Below are 19,252 nucleotides of genomic sequence, written 5' to 3'. Positions count from 1 at the left end.
ACACGCTAGCCTTAGTTAACAACCGCAGTACGCTTCCCAAATGCAGCATGCCTACAGAACAGCAGCCAGAAAAGGTGCAGAGTTGAAAACACAGTTGAAATGTTTGGTTGTAACACAGCAACTGGCTACTCAGCTGGCTTTTCATCGCATACCTGCCCAACAGCATAAAGGCAATCTTCAGGGTTTAGGATCTGGAGAAAAAGCAAAGATTAGTTCATATGTTGCGGTGCTAAATCCAAGATTATGTAAAAATTTTATTTAAAATGCTCCAAAGAGCAGCAATTCAGGATGAGAAGGAAATGATTTCCATAAAGGAAGTGCAGTACAATGGTTATAGCAAGGAACTGGGAAGTAATAACTCCTGGGTTCTATACCCAACTCTGCCATTGTATGTACTTCCTGGGGATGGTCATGCCCCAGCACTGTGCCTCCATTTTCCCATCCATAAAATGGGTATAATGGTACTTATTTCATTGGAGATTGTAATGTTTTATCAAAATTATCAGATGTTTCTAAAGTGCCTGTTCATGAAGGATTTGGGCACTATAAAGGGCTCTGAAGTTTTCAGATGGACAAATGTTATTGACACATGGAAAGAGTTGTGCTAAATGCATCTTTGGAAGGGAAATGCAGTGAGTGGAACCCTCACTCCAATGCAGCCTAATCTCAAGATAATGCATATATGGATTCAGAGCAGATGTTATGCTCATCCATGATGGGGCAGCTAAGGTTTCTGAAAGGGAATGGGTTAAGGATCTGGAAGTGAATCGAATTTCCCACTGTGCTTCTCCTCACCTGACCAATACGATTCTCCCAGCCCATCCTCCTCAGTCCAGCAGCAGCCAGAATTATGGCACTGAAGTCCTCCTTTTCATCCAGCTTTTTCAAGCGGGTGTTTAAATTTCCTCTCTGCATAAAGGGTTAAGTGAGAAGCACAGAAACAGCAATCTCTAAATTGGGACACTTTGCTTGCAGATCTTAACTCAGCCACTAGAGGCTGCTACTGCTGCAATCACCAAAGGCTGTCACTCCTGCAGCTAATCAGCCTGCTCCCTTCCTCTCTGCTTGGGCCTTTCCTCCCTTACCTCTCCTCCCCCAGCAGTAGCAGTTACTCCCCACAGGGGATGGGGCATGCAGTGTCATATACAAGTAGGTCAGGCTTCTGGATCCAACATAGATCAACTATAGAGCTTCCTTCTCTGAGGCTCTCTACACTACCGCGTAAGTCGACCTATGCTACGCAACTCCAGCTACATCAACTCCAGCTACTCGTTGGGGGTAGAGTACGAGGATCGATTAGAGAGCGATCTGCAGTCGCTTTGGCAGGTCTTTACTAGACCTGCTAAATTGACCGCCGGTGGATCAATCTCAGAGTGTGGATCCCTGCTGTACTGTAGACCTGCCTTGAGAGAGACATCACAGATGTGTCTTCCAAAAAGATCCTTTAAATACACTGCCAGGCATGGCTGGGTTAGCTTAAACAAGGTATGCATCCGAAGAAGTGGGCTGTAGTCCACGAAAGCTTATGCTCTAATAAATTTGTTAGTCTCTAAGGTGCCACAAGTACTCCTGTTCTTCTTTTTGCGGATACAGACTAACACGGCTGTTACTCCTAAACAAGGTATGTTATGCACGGGGCCACCTACTGGCTGAGCAGTATAACACAGTGTTCCAAACATGCAGCAAAGCACTACGGAAGAGGGAAAAGGGGAAGATTCCCCCCACAAAATGAAAGGAAAGGGGGAACTTTAGTAAGAATGAGAACTCAAGAGAGGTGGGGCTGGGGGAAGCAGGCCTGCCATCTGCTCCTGGAGCAAGACTACTGCAGTACACTGCAAAAGTACTGATACACAGTATACTGCATAGGTACTGATCACTTGAAGAGAAAGAAGCCACCAAGATTTCCTCCAGACCTAAAGAAGCCACCAACAGATTAGGGGGAGTTTGAGGTGTGTGGGCATGTGTGGGGGGAGGAGAGTAAGCAGTGGACTCCACAAGTTCAGAGAGACACCACATTAACTTGCTTTTCAAGAACATTTGGGGCTCTCCCAGCATTGCTGTAAGATGGATTTTCCCAAGGTTGATGCATATTTGTGCTCTCCTAGCGTTTTTCAGTTGGGGGCAAAAGCATCACCAGGTACTGATACGACACCATGATGTAACAAAATGGGATGAGGAAGGCAGAAGCCAAAGGAGAGTGGACTTCTAAGAACAGCCTGAAAATAGTACCATTCACCAGAACGTGCCAACAGGCCTTGTGGGGCCCTAGCTGTCTCCAGTCACTTGCATAACTGAGTTGAGGAACTATCCTGGAAAACTTGTTCAGATGGTGGCAGATGGAATTTTGCTGTGAATTGTGAAGTAATCATTTGGACACTGGCTCTTTGGGGCTGGGACTGTGGACATGTCTCATGTAGCACTGAACATGTCAGCAGCGGACAAATAAAAATTGTGCAGAATTAAAAAAAATAAGTTAAAGGGACAGAGACTGGGACAACAGAGCCTTTCACTGCTGGTCTGAATCCCACCCAAGCCATTAGTGACTGAATTGGAATGAGTTGTGTGTCTTATGCCAGTTCCTCCTGTGAAGTGTATCTGCCTCTGAGAAGCTAGACTCACATTGGGCCCTTTCTCTGCAGAAAATACAGGGATTGAATGGGACAGGAAGAGTAAACTCCTCTCTCATAGTAGTTTAGCAGCATGAAGTTAGCTTGAGCAGAGGACTGGAAGTCAGGAAGCCGGGGTTCTAATCATAGCACCAAAATGCTAGAGAAAAGCCAACTGTTATTTATTGAGATACCACACCCGCACTCTGCCAGGAAAGGATACAATATCCTTGAATTCCAGATGAGGGAACCGCCTTTTGAGCTGAGCTGCTCGCCGAAGTGAACTGGTTCCAATCACGCTTCAGAGGAAACAAAAAAAAACCAGTGAAACAGAATTAGATTCATTCACTCACCTTTAGCTGGGGACAGGTTAGGAGCTTCCAGGGAAACACACACTACCTTTTTAAACTAGTCACAGAGCATTTGGGGATCTACCATCATTCATATGGCAGAAGGAAAAATGGAGAGATTTAACACGAGGCCTAACTAAATCTAGATATAACCAGACTACCTAGTCCGTGAAACAGTCTCTGCGGTAGGTTGTTAGGCCTTTGCAAAGCAGCCATTAATCCTTGTTATGGATCTCTGACTCCTCAGTGGGTCACCATCTACAGAATGCACCAATCCCCAAGCCCTATTTTCTGTTTTGATAACTGGAATAAACTGGTTTGGAAAGCAGGGATAGCAGTCCTGGATCACGGAACACATCTGGGTGTGCAAGGTGAGGTCTGATAAATAGGTCCTGGAAAGTGCAGTGGGAGAGCTCTCTGGACAGCACTGTGTGTATCTGGACAGCAAGGGGGGCTGCCAGTCTGACCAGAGAGAGGACTACTTTCAAGGGATGTATGCTACTCACTTTTCTTTTTATCCCATAAAAAAAGATGACAAGTCATCTCTAGTTTAGCCTGTGTGAAGTGTAAGTCTACATCTGTGTAAATCTAAATCTGAAGCAAACAATTTATTTTCTTCTATTTCTATTATCTGTGTTTTAATTAAGATTACGGACATCTGGGTAATTTCAACACAGACATCCCCAAAGAGAAAGGAATCTTGTAACCTCTAAGGAGAGGGACTGAAAAGTAAATAATTTCTGGAACTAGCCCCCCATCTCAGGGCTGTACACACTAGTGCTTGTATTGGTATAACTTAAGTCACTCAGGGTGTGAAAAAGCCACCCCACTGAGTGACGTGAGTTACACTGATCTAAGCACCAGTGTGGACAGTGCTATGTTAGTGGGAGACACTCTCCTACCGACACAGCTACTGCCGCTTGGGAGGGTGGAGTAATTATGCTGACGGGAGAGCTCTCTCCTGTCGGCATAGACTGTCTGCACTAGCAGCGCTACAGCAGTGCAGCTAGTAGACATGCACTGCTGTAGTGATTCTAGTGTAGACTAGTCCTTAGTCTGAGTCAAGAAGCATGGATAGAAAAGTCTGCTCCCACTGAGTCGTGTTACCACCAGAGTGGAGTAGGTGAATGCAACCAAAGAAGCCAAAAGACCGAGGAGAGGGAGTTGGCTGTGGTGTGGGTCACAAAAACACTGGGCCAAGTTCACCCTGCTTTAAGTCCCTTGACTTCAATGGAAATCCAACAAAGCTGAATGTCCTCTGTGTCAGTCAGGAGAGGGAGGAGGATTTTAGCGTGCAGAGTGCTTTGAAGATATGAAGTGCTAAGAATTCATCCTAGGGGTTGTGGAGGATTTAGAAAATGTCAGTCCTCAAAGCATGACTGTAGAGATGAGAGGTCAGCTCTTGCTCATTTATTCAACAGCAGCAATTCTTTCCCATAGTGATAATTATGGTTCCTGGGATTCTTATTAAGTTTTTATTCCTTTATTGCTAATTCCTACAAATGTTTCACTTTAACTTAGAGAAAAAAAAAAAAAAAAAAAGACAACACACACTGAAAACACCTCTTAATCTGTGCAAAGGACAGATGAAAGTCTGGATGTTAACTGTATTAACACAGGGAGTTCACAAAGAATAGTGAAGAGCAGGCAGTTTTGATATTGAGAAGTCTAAGCCTATCCCTTTTCACCACCCTATTTCTTAAACAACAACTCTCCCATCCACTCACCTCTTTTCAGGAAGGCTGTTGAGGGTTTTCCCATAGTTCTTGGGATGAAAAACGACAGCATCATGGGGATTTTCCCTTCTACAAAGAAATACAGTGTAGACAAGACATCATTCCATAGGATGTGGTTAAATGGAAACAGTTCTGCTCATGGTCCTTAGTGGAGGTGCCTCTAACTTCCTTATCCTTAGTCCAATACAGGGAGCCTTTCTTTTCCTTTTCCATTTTTCCTTCTAATTAATCTAGAGCTGGTGAAGGTGCTGGTTTGACAATTCTAGACAGTCGGTTCTCTACTCATCTACAGAGCAGGCACAGCACAAGCCGCGGAAGGGGAAGCTTCCCACAGGCACCACCCTCTATCAACATGCTTAATCCTGTCCTGAAGCTCACCCAACCCCTCTTTAAGAAAGAGAGAGGGGGGGGGTTTCAGTCTTCACAGCCCATGGTATTTGGGCTCTCGCTCTCTCCTGAGACAGGCAACAAGATGACAAGCACAGTGGCAAGTTGTGCAATACAGTTACCTACACAAAGGGAATAGATTGAGACCGACCAAACTCATCACACAGGATGCCAACAGTAAAGAAATGGTCTTTCTGGAGATTTTAAAACCCCTCAGGAAGTCAGGCCTCTCAATGCACACTTACTTGCAGATGGCCCCAATGGTGAAGCCAGGCGGGAGCGAAGTTGGCAGGTCCTTCAAGGAGTGAACAACCAGGTCAACTCTACAAGTCAGAAGAGAGAAAAGTTAGAGCATGGTGTGGGTGAAGGAGCCCATGGGGCACCTGCAAGATGCCTTCAGATGATCTGAGAAATAAAAATTCCACACTGGACTTTAGTCTAGAAACTGGGGCTGGAAATTAGGAATCCTGGGTTCTATTCACAGTTCTACTAATTCACTGTGCAACTTTAGACAGGTCACTTCATCTCTCTGTGCCTCAGTTTTTCCATCTGTAAAATTATGATGTCTATCTCCCGGGGGTGCTACATCATAAATATTTGCAAAGTGATTTGAAGAGCCATGGGCACATTGCACAGACACCCATCACCCTTGCAGGACACAGAGCTCAGTGGATCCGACAGCCCAGTCAGATTTAAATAACTACTTTTCAGTTGGCAGCAGCCCAGAGCTCGAGCTGCCTGCATCACTTCATACCACTGACATGGCCATCAAAAAAGGGCTTGAATCCTTAGAGCCTGAACTCACTGGGAGTCTTTCCACTGACTTCAGTGGGAATTAGATCAGCCCTTAGATGACGAGGACCCAAAGGGGAATCTTTAATTTTAATCCAAATTGAGACAAGTCCCTTGATCCATGTGCATCCCATACCCTAGCTGGAACATGAGGTAAAAAACAGCAGTCTCCCTCAGTCACAACTGACATCTGAACCCAGGTCTCCCACAGAAATAAGTTACCCCAAAAGAGGCTTAACCCTAATGCTTCCAGTTCTCCTGCACTGTTGGTTGTGAGTACAATTAACAAGCAGGAGGCTTTGGAGACTGTTTAATGCTAACTGTGAATCTGAGGCAGCTACTGAAATGTCTGAATTCAAAGTGTATGTGGCCACTCAGTGGTGTGTATGTAACAAATAATACTGTTGCTCTAAAAATACCACTGGTTGCAGGGAATCAGTTCAACCAACACAAACATTACTGATTGACATGACACATTTTTCCTTCAGCCATGTAAGCCCAACTAAAACAGTCAGGGGAAGGAGACAGAGACTATGGATAGCACATTTCACAAGCCTATCATTCTCTAAAATGTTCTAAAAGAAATTTGAATTATGAACAAGCCACTAGAGCAGGCCTGCACAACATGTGGCCCAGGGGCTGCGTGGGCTCACTGTGTGGCCCGCAGGGAGTGAGTAGGCAAGCGGCGGGTGAGGGAGGGGGGCTGAGGCGAGCGGGCAGGCAGTGGCGGGGGGTGAATAGGCGAGCGGGGGGCCTGAGGAGGCGAGCAGGCGGGTAGCAGCGGGGGGGCAGGTGAGCCGGGGGGGCTGAGGAGGCGAGCGGGCAGGCAGTGGCGGGGGTGCAGGTGAGCCGGCGGTGGGGGAGGGGGGCTGAGGAGGCAAGCGGTGAGTTGGTGGCTGACCTAGTCTACTGATCTGGTCTGGCTCCCATCCCCTCTCCAAGGGTTGCAGCTGTCTGGAGGTGCCTGCCTTCCATGCCTTCCTCATTCACACCTCATTCATTCAACAGGGCAATTGATTACAAAGTGGGGGGGAAGATCTTATTCTACTTCTAGCAAAAAGACATTTTTCTTTTACCTTAATTATACTACCTTAGGAGCCCGCTATAACATATTACAAAGATTCAATACCGCTCTTTCGGTGGGGTGGCGCTGGGGAAGGAGGGTTTCTTTCCGCGGGTGGGCAGCGCTGGGGGTGTGTGTGTTGTGTTTCGGGGAGAGAGGGGATTTGGCGGGGCCAGGGGAGAGGGGGGTTCGGCCCTCAGCTGTTTTCTTTGGAGTAATATGGCCCTCGCCGCTTTACGAGTTGTGCAGGCCTGCACTAGAGTGTGAATGTTTGTCTTGATTTCAGATGCAGACAGAATCTGCAGCACTGCTCGGGCCATTCCATGTCTTGCAGTAAGCAAGAGAAAGGTTCAGAGCTCTTACTCATTTCTTTCCAGTGCATTTTCCAGCTCCTTGGTAAAGAGGCTCTTCTCTCCAATCTAAATAGGGAGGGAGGAACATGAAGCATATTACCAACGTAGTCACATATAGCCTCACTCAATTCAAAGGAGGAAGAGGTCATTTACCTTGGAAAGAGCAGTGTCCAGGATCTTGTCTCCAGTTGTTGACATGGCAACTGTTCAAAGAGAGAACTTTTTAAGAGCAGCGATACAGAGAGATCAGATAGGCCCAGACTCCGTAAGTCTCTGTGCGGTAGGCAGCAAAGGGGTACATGGCTACTGCATTCTAGTGCAGGTGTGAATGCAAGCTCCATGTAGCAGGAGTATTCTAGCAGTACTCTGCACTAAGCAGGAGTAAAGATTAGGTCTTCTGGAAGTGTGCTGCCTTATTCCCAAGAGCACAGAGTAAGGAAAGGGAAGGCCATGAGTGTGTGTGTCTGAGGACAGTAGTTTTAAGCAGGATCCTCATCACACTAACAAGACACTTTGCTTTGAGCACCATCTCTGGCCTCACCCCTGCTACTGGGCAGGTGCTCAGCAGCCATCCAATCAATGCAGCATTGGGCTCCTGACTGCTCCCGATCTGGTTTATATAATTTTTTACTTTGCATTTGAACATGAACATATGCTGCATCTAGCTTGGAGCCAGACTAATGCATAGTTACTCTATGGAGTGACAGTATCATAATCTGTATAGGAACTTGGGAACTCAGTGCTCAGCAGTACATGGAATCCATCTTCTCCTTGCTCTGCAGACATTAGCATCTCTTGTCCAGTCACATTTGGATTCTCCACTTACACAAACGCCACAATCTCTCTTCCTTGGGCCAAGGGCTTCTTGCATAACAGACATTACACATCAAACCATTCCACTCCAGCTGCTCCCTGTCTCTGAGCAGCATTTGAACACCTACCAATCTCAAAATGAAGGTTGAGGTATCGCTTGCGGAGCATTTCCACTACACTGTCTGTCTGAATCCGGGCCAGCTGCAGTTTAAAAACAGAAGGCAAAGTCCCACGTGAGATGGCATGTGTTCAGTACATCAGCTAAAGGAAGCTTTTCTATTCTTAGACATAGTCAAATGCACTCACCAAAGCCTCCAAAACACAAGCATTAATGCAAATAAATAGAAGTCTTAGCACAGTGCTACACAAACCCTACCCCTGCATAATGATCACAACACCCAACAGAAGAAAGTATTACCATCCCTGCTTTACAGATGGAGAAACAGAATTGGAGTGACCTGCCCCATGGTCAGACAGCGAGTCAGTGGTAGGGTCAGACCAAATTTCATCAGTTAGAAGTAGTGGTTCAAACAGGGGACTGGAAGTCAGAATTCCTGGGTTCTATTTTCAGCTCTGCCACTGACTTGCTATGTTCTGTGGCCAGCCATTTCAGTTCTTTGTGCCTCAGCGACATTATGTTTAAAGTGGAGATGGTATTTACCCACCTAATTGGAAGGGCTGTGGCTTACTATCTGTGAAGTGCCACCACTGGGCGAATGGAACTATAGCAGTGGCTCTCAAACTTTTTTTTTACTGGTGACCCCTTTCACATAGCAAACCTCTGAGTGCAACCCCCTTTATAAATTAAAAACACTTTTTAATATATTTAACACCATTATAAATGCTGGAGGCAAAGCGGGGTTTGGGGTGGAGGTTGACAGCTCACGACCCCCCCATGTAATACCCTCATGACCCCGAGGGGTCCCGATCCCCAGTTTGAGAACCCCTGAACTAGAGAAACATAATGATGTGCTTTTGTAATTTTTAAAGCGAGTCAGACTAAGCATGTGCACAGTGCTAGAGAATAGGTCTTGCAGTAAGGGGCACCCATTGTTATAACAAAGGCAGACTAAATAGCCTGGCGATTCCCACCTCAATGAGTGATGAGCTAAAATGCACCATATCTGCTCTGTGCTTTTTATGAATGCTAAACTTTACCATTGCTGTGTGATCCTGCAAGGAGTCAGAATTACGATTTGTCTGCAGGAATTGTGTTCTATATGAGCAGAGGTATGTCAGAAAGTTGTGCAGAAGGAGAACAGCAGCAGCTCAATACAACAGACAGAGCAAGCCGCAGGGTTTGGAGGCTGCAAAGGCTCACGTACCTGTAGATGGGACACATTTAATTTACACCCTGGAAGGGGAAGGATCACATAAAACAGTCCACCACCACTATCCTACTCAAGCAGAAGGTAGAGGATCCCTCCATAGATCCTGACCCTGTGAGGGGCAATGTAGTCTAGTAGTCACAGCTGAAGAAGAACCAGGAGGCCTAGTTTCTAATCTTTCTCTGCTACTGATGCTCTGAGTGGCCCTAGGCAAGTCATGGGTTTCCACATGTGTAAAGTGAGTCCAACGAACTTCCCTTTTGTAAGGTGCTGTGAGATGCTGGGTGAAAGGCACAGGTGGTATAAGTGCAAAGTGCTGATAATAATTGTTAATCGATTAGGAGATCGCACACGGTGGAGAAAAGCAACGTCCCACCCTTCAATGCCCATCTGTCTCATCTTCTAGCCTCCTGCAAAGTACAGAGCCATGCCTGAGCCTGACTTCCAGAGTAGCAAGATTATCTCAAAACAAAGGCCCAAGGCACATTTATCTCTCTTTGCAAACATGCTCCTCCCAGCTGCAGCTAGATAGCAAGAAAGACCCAATGTATTTCCTATATCCTCCCTCCCAGGCTTTTGAGAGTGTCAACGTAGCAAAAGTTTTGCCTCCATATAAGATATTTGGTTGTTGGATATAGCAAAATGAAGACACAAAGGGAGTCTACTGAAAGAGGAGTGCAATCACCTCCCTGTTTCTTGAGCTACTCCATGAGCTTGGTGCTGATGGAATGTGCCAACTGACAGCCATTGGGACTAAAGTTCTGTTTATTCAGAATGGATACAGTCCAGGTGGCATCAAGGAAAGCTTCTCCCACATAGCTGTAACAACATGCCTCAGTCCCGACATGGATGATCCCCTGCAGGAGAGCTCAGTCTCATGGCCCATTGAATCTTGGGCCTTCCTACGGGGACTGCCAACAAGGACGCCTTAGTGCAACTCTGATGACAGAATACAGTTATTTCTAATTCACAGAGGTCACTCTTTGGCAAAGATATCATTACTCCAGTCTAGGGTCACTTTCTGAGGAGGACCTGGATTTTTTGGTTTGAGAAAGATAGCTCATCTGCATAAACAAATATAAGTACATTTATTTCCATCTAATACTTTGTGCTTAATCCAAAGATCTTAAGGTGATTTACTAATATGAATGAATGAAGCCTCACGCCCCAGACCTTCTGTGAAGTATCCACAAATTGTCCCCATTTTACAGATGAGAAAATAGTAGCACAGATAAATAAAGAGCAAAATTTTCAAGAGTGTTCACTACTTTGGGTGCTCAAACTTGAAACATCTGGATCCCAATTTGCATCCGCACCTTCTAGTGACTTGAGTTGAGAGAACTCAGGACCTCTGAAAGTCAAGTGCTAGGTACATAAGGTTGGGCACCCAAAGCTAGAGGCCACTTTTGAAGATTGGCTCTAAGAGACTTGCCATAAATCACACAGTGAGTCAGTGGTAGAGATGGGAACAGAACAAGGGAATACGGATTCCTAGTCTTTCACTCTGACCACTAGACAACACTTCTCTATTGAACAGGAAACCTGATAGATGCTGTACTTCATTTGGGTTTATATATAAATTGTTATGTAAAGCCTCCGCTCAAATGCGATTGTAAGATCTGTAACTTGTATCATTAAGTTCTGCAACCTTTTTGCAGACTTTGTAGCTTCAGTTATTGTTAGCATAGCCTTTTAAGTTTTGTAACCTTTGCAAGCTCTGTAACCTTTTCAATTTACCACTTGTATGAACTTCCAAGCTTTGTAATATCCCATCCCTCAGAGAGTGTGTGAACGAGGGAGTGTGAACAAGGGAGTGTATGTGGGACTGGGCGGAAAGGAATTGCAAGGAGAAAGGAGCCCAGAGACAGGAGCCAGGTGTGTCTGATATAATCTGCCCTGAGAAGGCAATCACGAAGTGCTGTAAAGAGAAGAAGAACCTGGTATGCATGAAAGGAACTGGACTGGGAATGCTTCTCAGTGATGGACACAGAAGGAAAACTCTGTGTACGTGACAGGAGCTGCCCAATTCCAGAAAAATGAAGCAGCCATGCACACAAGCAGCTGCTGCTTCTTGACCTGCTCAGCAGCCTGGATTTGTGACTGCAGCCGGACACACCAATCTACCAGGCTTCGGCTTCTCGGTCTCCATGCTGTCGCCAGTAACTCTCTGCCTGTGTAAGTGTGTGGGTCATGAGGGTATGAATGTGGTGAATGTGTGCGTGTATGAATAAGCTCCATCTCTTTTTTATCTGACCCAACAGCAGCATTGTAATAAAACTAATACAAGTGTGACCCTGGGTTGGTTTTTAGGGAAACAGAGATAACAAATAATCGAGATACACACTTATTTACAGAGAGTAACTGCTGTACATCATATTTTTAAGGTTGAAATTAGACACCCAGATTTTCTACTTTTAGGAGATGCAGCTACAGGGTCTCAAGTCACAATTGTCCCCGTTGAATAGAGACTCAGCAATATGGCCACACCAGAACAGAGGCTCATGCAATAAGCAGAAACTCACCTGACTCTTCCTGGTGCCCACTCGGATAACTCTGTTTTTCAGGCCATTTTCATCCTGTGGACAATGTTTCATGTATTTTAAAAATTAAAGCAAATCTCCCAAATCCATAATTGTGGAGGTTTTCTTTCCAGTGCTCTCTGCCAACTCAGAGCTCATTCCACCGTAGGTAAACGTGTTCCCCAAGTGGCAACCACATCTTCCTAAACTGAGCAAAATATCAAATATTTAAACTAACACAAGAGTAGGTTTGCAAAGACTGTAAACTCCTGTTGGGAAATGTGCAGCACCTCCCAGAAGGCACTCACTGTCTTCCAGTATTGGGCCGTAGAGCTCAATTCTGTAAACACTACCAGACATAGCACACACACTACTGGGAACAATCCTATTGACTTTTGTAATAAGCGTTTGCAGGGTTGTAAATCGTGTGTGTTGTATTAAGTTCTTAAATGTTCAGCTATTCACAAAAAGTCATAAAGAACACTTAGTCCTTATATAGAACTTTTCACTTTCAAAATGCTGTGTAAATGTTAACTAACAGCTGCATATTTATGGACGTCTTTAAAAAATGATCAAACTTATCTTAATTAATACCCAGCTAGGACTGATCTATTCAGTAAACGGCAGAATTAGAGGGGAAAGTGGTATAATCCCTTTACTCTCTCACCCTCTCCTTTTGATTTAAGCACTATATTTTAACTAAGACAACCAGTGCAGAGACCACAACCTTAGGAACATTTTACTTGTAATTGTTTTCTAAAAATGGGAAAGTAATATTGTTTGATTTTTGTTTTCTCCCACCCCCTTAAAAATGTAAAGGGCAGGTGAGTAGATTTTAAGCTTGGCTTATTAAATTATCCTGACAGATTTGCAGAGCGGAGATAAACACACTATTTTATTATGAGATATATAATTACCATGAACAATCTAAGCCCTGAAGAATGCAAAGTCCGTTCCTTTACCTGAGTGTTCCTCAGTGTCTTGTTCTCCATCGCTATGGACTTTTCCAACCCCAATGCCTGTTATGTGAAAGAGAAGAAGACGCTCCTTGAACTGGGAAAGAGGAGAGGAGGGAAGTTATTGCCTCTGCTGCCTAGCACAGTGTGTGCCAGACCATGTGCTAGAGAGAAGGGCTGTTCCATTTGTAAACCAGACCCTTCTGGTGTAGCATGGACACACAGATAAGAGGTGACAGGCATGCTACAGTATGTGCTGCACTAGGAGATTGGGAGGGAAAGGCCTTCAGAAAGCAGGGATGGGTGTGACCAGCACTTAGGAATGGAGGTTACCAGTTCTGCAGAGAAGGAAATTCAGCTGCAGGAGCTGCCTCAGCAGAGCTGTCCAGCTTCTGTACAGAAAAAAAAATTGTGCTGAATCACTAGGAAGAAGACCTTCTCTCCCTCAATGACACCAGTCCAAGGCCTTTGCTGCCTGCTATACCCCCAGATCTGTGTACAGCATCTAATGCATTACCCAACAGAACAGTCACAAGGTGGGTATTTTCATAAGTGAACAATGATCATTTTCACCAAGATATTATTTCGTGGGAGAGGGACACAACATGTGGCTTCATACAAAGCAGAGACTCCAGCTCTATCACCCATCCTCAAGACAACGGAGCACAATTTCTTTGAAACTATCACAAACTATGTGGATTGACAAAGGGCAGTGAGCCAAGAGACCTGGGCTTTATCCAGAACTTGGCCATTGATTCGCCTTGTAACTGAGCAATAATTTAACTTTCTCAGTTTCCCTTTCTATAAAATAGCTCCTTGTTAAGTGCATTTGATTTTTTTAATTGGACTGGTATTATAAAGGCCTCATGTACTAATGGGCAGGGTTAAAAATTCATTCTTATCTCTAAACTCAGAAGTGGTCTCAGCCCAGTGGAAAACCACTTGTGTTGAAACCTTTAACTGACAGCAGGATTAATAAAAATACTCAACCCTTACACAAAACTGTGCCTTCAGTGTATTAACTAATTTGGTTTCAACATCAATAATTTGGGACCTATTGCTACCTTAATTTAGGATTCTGAATACAGACATATGTTTGCAGATTACAATTATTAAAATATGTACAATCTTTAGTTTTCATAGTTGGCTCAGTCTACTCAGTCTACCATGAACAGTGTTCATTTTAGCAGGTGTATGGTTATACATCCAAAGAGAAACAGTCAATAGAAAAAGATTCTCATTTGATCACATCACATGAAGACAGACAACTAAAATACTGACAAATTTTATAGGTGCTTGCATACAAATGCAAGAAGTCTAAATGCTAAGATGGGTGAACTTGAGTGCCTGATGTTAAACGAGAATATTGATGTAACAGGCATCACAGAACACAGAAACTTGGTGGAATGATGACAAATCAGTGGGACATTGTAACACCAGGATACAAAATAAACAGGAATGACAGAGTAGGTTGTGCTGGTGGGGGAATGGCACTATATGTAAAAGAAAGCACAGAATCAAATATAATAAAAACCTTAAATGAACCAAACTGCACCACAGAATCTCTATGGATAGAAATTCCATGTTTGAAAAATAAGAGTATAGCAGTAGGAATGTACTACCGACCACCTGACCAGAATGTTGATGACAGTAATTGTGAAATGCTCAGGGAGATTAGAGAGGCTATAAAAATAGAAAACTCAACAATAATGGGGGATTTCAAATATCCCCATATTGATTGGGTTCATGTCACCCCAGAAGGGATGCTGAAATAAAGTTTCTAGACACCATTAGCGACTGCTTCTTGAGGCACCTAGTCCTAGCACCCACAAGGTAAAGAGGTAATTCTTGGTTTAGTCCTAAGCGGAGCACAGGATCTGGTCCAAGAGGTGAATACAGCTGAACCACTCAGAAATAGTGACCATAGTTTAAATAAATTTAACATCCTTGTAGGGAGGAAATACAAAAGAAGCCCACCATAGTAGCATTTAACTTCAAAAAGGGGAACTACACAAAAATGAGGAAGCTAGTTAAATGGCAGTTAAAAGGAATGCATGGAAACTTTTTAAAAAACACCATAATAGAGGTTCAAACTAAATGTGTATCCCAAAGGAAAAAAATAAACTAGTAACAGGAGCAAAAAAATGCCACCATGGCTAAACAAAGTGAAAGAGGCAGTTAGAGACAAAAAGGCATCCTTCAAAAACTGGAAGTCAAATCCTACTGAATAAAACAGAAAACAACAAACTCTGGCAAGTCCAGTATAAAAGTAGAATTTGACAGGACTAACTAGCAACTAGCAAGACGCACAAAACTAACAGTCAGTTTTTTTAAGTACATCAGAAGCAGGAAGCCTGCCAAGCCACCAGTGAGGCCCCTGAACGAATAAGATGCTAAAGGAAGACAAGGCCATTGAGGAGAAGATCAATGAATTCTTTGCATCCCTCTTCACTGCAGAGGGCCTGAGGAAAATTCCCACACATGAGACATACAAATCTGAGGAACTGGCCCAGATTGTGGTGTCAGTGGACAAGGGTTTGGAGCAAACTTATAAATTAAACAGTAACAAATTGCCAGGGACTGATGGCATTCATCCAAGAGTTCTAAAGAAATTAAAATATGAAATTTCAGAACCACTAAGTGTAGTATGTAACCTATTGCTTAAATCAGCTCTATACCAGATGACTGGAAGATTGCTAATATAATGCCATTTTTTAAAAAAGGCTCTAGAGGTGATTAGGGATGTAAAAGGTTAAATGGTTAACCGGTAAGTGGCAGCCGCCCTGGAGGAGCCCCAGCCCTCTCCCTCTCATTGATTAAACGATATAATTTTAATAGTTTAGATGGTACATTTTTTAAGTGGTATTTACATCCCTAGAGGTGATCCTGGCAATTACAGGCTGGTAAGCCTACCTTCAATACCAGGTAAATTGGGTGAAACTATAGTAAACAAAATGATTATCTGACACACAGATGAACACAATTTGTTGGAAGACTTAACATGCTTTTGTAAAGAGAAATCACATCTGAACAATCTATTAGAATTCTTTGTAGGGGTCGACAAATATTTGGACAAGGGTGATTGAGTGGATATAGTGTACTTAGACTTTGAGAAAGCCTTTGACAATGTTCCTCACCAAGGCTTTTAAGCAATGTAAGCAGTCATGGGATAAGAGGGAAGGTCCTCTCATGGATCAGTAACTGATGAAAGAACAGGAAACAAAGGTTAGGAATAAATGGTTCGTTTTCACAGCAGAAAAAGGTAAATAGTGGGTTACACCAAGGATCTGTATTGGGACCTATGTGGTTCCACATATTCATAAGGCCATGAACAGTGAGGTGTCAAGTTTGCTGATGATATAAAGTTACTCAAGATAGTTAAGTCCAAAGCTGACATTGAACATTTACAAGGAGATCTCTCAAAACTGGGTTACCGGGCAACAAAATGACAAATGAAATTCAATGCTGATAAATGCAAAATAATGCACATTGGAAAACATATCTCAACTACATATACAAAATGATGGGTCTAAATTAGCTGTTACCACTCAAGATAGATCTTGGGATCTTCGTGGAAAGTTTTCTGAAAACATCCATATGTAGTGGTCGTCAAAATAGCTAACAGCCTGTTAGGAACCATTTGGAAAGGGATAGATAAGAGAAAATATCATAATATTACATAATATAAATCCATGGTACGCCAACATCTTGAAAACTACATGCAGTTCTGGTTGCCACATCTCAAAAAAAAGACATATTAGAACTTGAAAAAGTACAGAGAAGGGGAATGCAACAGCTTTAAAATGAATAGAGATTAAAAAGACTGGGACTGTCATGCAATTTAGAAAGTAAGTGACGAAGTGGAGATACGATGAGGTCTATAAAATCATGAATGGTGTAGAGAGAGTAAATAAGGAAGTGTTATTTACCACTTCACATAACACAAGAACCAGGCGTCACCCAATGAAATTAACAGGCAGCAGATTTAAAAGAAACATAAGTACTTCTTCAAAAAATGCATAGTTTACCAGTGGAACTCGTTGTCAGGGGATGTAGCCAAGGCCAAAACAACAAATGGTTTTAAATAGGAATTAGATAAGTTCAAGGAGGATAGGTCCATCAATGGCTATTAGCCAAGATGGTCAGGAACGCAACACTGGGTGTCCCTAAACCTCTGACTGCCAGAAGCTGGGACTGGTTGACAGAGGATGAATCACTCAGTAATTGCCCTATTCTGTTCATTCCCTCTGAAGCATCTACCACTGGCCAATGTCAGAAGACAGGATTATGCACCTGATGAACCACTGGTCTCACCCAGTATGGCCATTCTTACGTTCAACCACAATAACCATCTCTGTCACTACACCACATATGGGCCTCTCCTCAGTCCCGCAAGCCTCACAAAGCGGAAAGGTTAAATCTCTGGAAGGAGATGTCAAATTCATTCTGTGGCAAGGGCCAAATTTAATATTTAATTACAGTCCACAGGTCAAATAACATGTTCAGGACAACACGCTCCCCTCAATGCACAGACCCTACCTCTGAGATCAATGGCAGGTTACCACAGAGATCAGTAGTAGAATCTGGCTTTTACATAACAACACAACTGTCAGTAATTATTTGTTCAGTCCCTTATTGTCACACTCAGCTTCACGCAACAGGGAATCTGCTCCCCTTCATCTACACCGTTATTTCCGCCCTTTGTTTCCCTTCCCGCCTTATCCTCCTTTCTCTGTTTCCATCCCTGAACCCGGTCTTCAGGTATTTCCTCCTCTCTTCCCTCTGCATTTCTTTTTTAGCAGCAATTCCCACCTCCTCGGGTTTCATTCTCACCTCCTTCCCCATACCACTCACTAACCGGTCATCAATTACATAATTAATGCTTACATTCAAGTGTCATAACAAGGCTTAAAAATTAATACTCCAATGAGATTAATGGGAGAGTTCACACCTCTCAAAGCTATTGTGTCTCAGACTGTCTGCAGATTCAGGAAGATTATAAACTGATGCATTCTTTTTGGTTCATATTTGAGAAGTTTACTTCACAGCCACAAGGACTAGAAACTTTTTATGTAAAAAAAAAAATAAATAAATCTTAGATTCTGCCACATCTGAAAATAAATCCAACACAAGGAAGAAGGTTTTTGACCCCTCTGCTCTAGACAGTGACATATTTCACCTGCTACGGTCCTCACCAGGTAAACGCCATAAGTGCCTGCAAGGCTAGTTGTTCCTTCCACTCAATGCTGGTCCAAAGCCCTATACAGGTTTGCATAAGATACGAAATTGTCTGCAATGCCTTAGTTGTTCAGAGAAGCTGTTAGCTCATCTGCTATATAACTCACTTACAGACGTCAGGGAAGTCACATCTTCTACTGGCCCCTCACCCACCTTGTCTCTCCAATATCCTGGGAGGAACAAGGCAACAACGATACTGCCAACATATAACTCACTTGTCCAAAGTGCTGGCTTCTCAACCTCTAATCTGTGGAGCTTTTACAAATCTGAAGCCATAAAACACATATTAAGAAGGTGGCTTGCCTCAAGTTTGGTCTGAGTATCCTTTTCCTGAAGCGCATGGATCTTCCCATCTCTAGTCAACACGTAGAGAGACCCCCACTCTGCTAAGACATCCACCACATCATCGAAGACTGAGCTGTACACGATGAACTTGTTACACAGGTCATAGACATTCAATATTTGCTTGTCAGAGTTCTGTGGGTCGCTCCCAGCAAACTCTGATCTGGATACCAGAAGAAAGAGGAAGAGATTAACACACATGCCCCTAGATTTCTGTGTCACATTCTCAAAAGCATCTTCTTAACACACTTAGAGCTGGGATACAAACCTTTGAACAACCATGTGAGTATGTCGTATGTTGTTAGTCCATATATTAGATGGGAGAAATCAAATCTGAGTTATAAAAGGGTGGTGACAGATCCCACTGGATCTGGATGGTGGTGCATGGCACTATCCCAGGAGCAATGACTGGATTCTGTAGATTCAGCTGAATTCATAGCAGCCTTTGCCAGGGCACTAATACCAATCACATGCCACAGTAATGTCAGTCAACACCTGGGATGATTCTCAGGGTGCCCAGGACTGAGAGTCACCTTGTTTCCCACTCTGCCTCCAGCTGGAGAGAGACTTGCTGCTGCTTAACTGGGTGTCAGCTCCTTGACACTTCTAGCCTGTTAGCTCCCAAACCATCTCCTCTAGGCTATATCCCCATTACTTTGCCTTGCAGGTTAACGAGAGGTGCACCCCAGTCCCCAAACCACTTTGAAGCATTCCCCTATAGCGTTCAGCTCCCTAATGATGGAACACTAACAGTAATAAGAGGTGTTTT

General features: G+C 43.7%; 1 protein-coding gene across 3 annotated transcripts in view; it reads right to left on the bottom strand.

Moving 5' to 3' along the window:
* The window catches only part of HMBS (hydroxymethylbilane synthase), a 28,057-nt gene that overhangs the window by 7,683 nt on the left and 1,122 nt on the right, over nucleotides 1-19,252 (bottom strand). The window contains exons 2-12 of one of the 3 annotated variants that reach the window (XM_034754456.1): nucleotides 18,445-18,646; nucleotides 12,910-12,966; nucleotides 11,951-12,004; nucleotides 8,229-8,301; nucleotides 7,441-7,490; nucleotides 7,298-7,353; nucleotides 5,325-5,402; nucleotides 4,684-4,761; nucleotides 2,830-2,905; nucleotides 796-909; nucleotides 153-191 (exon numbers count right to left, since the gene is read on the bottom strand). In XM_034754456.1, coding sequence (XP_034610347.1) covers nucleotides 153-191; nucleotides 796-909; nucleotides 2,830-2,905; nucleotides 4,684-4,761; nucleotides 5,325-5,402; nucleotides 7,298-7,353; nucleotides 7,441-7,490; nucleotides 8,229-8,301; nucleotides 11,951-12,004; nucleotides 12,910-12,939 — 648 coding nt within the window. In that variant the 5' untranslated portion in view covers nucleotides 12,940-12,966; nucleotides 18,445-18,646. Of the gene's footprint in view, nucleotides 1-152; nucleotides 192-795; nucleotides 910-2,829; nucleotides 2,906-4,683; nucleotides 4,762-5,324; nucleotides 5,403-7,297; nucleotides 7,354-7,440; nucleotides 7,491-8,228; nucleotides 8,302-11,950; nucleotides 12,005-12,909; nucleotides 13,001-18,444; nucleotides 18,647-19,252 lie in introns of those variants that run through there. The other 2 variants (XM_034754455.1, XM_034754457.1) reach the window with 2 other exon arrangements.

Source organism: Trachemys scripta, chromosome 21, assembly GCF_013100865.1.
Source record: "Trachemys scripta elegans isolate TJP31775 chromosome 21, CAS_Tse_1.0, whole genome shotgun sequence".
NCBI classification, from domain to species: domain Eukaryota; kingdom Metazoa; phylum Chordata; order Testudines; family Emydidae; genus Trachemys; species Trachemys scripta.
The sequence above is the reverse complement of the archived record's forward strand: the minus strand, read 5'-3'. Positions and strand labels throughout refer to the sequence as shown.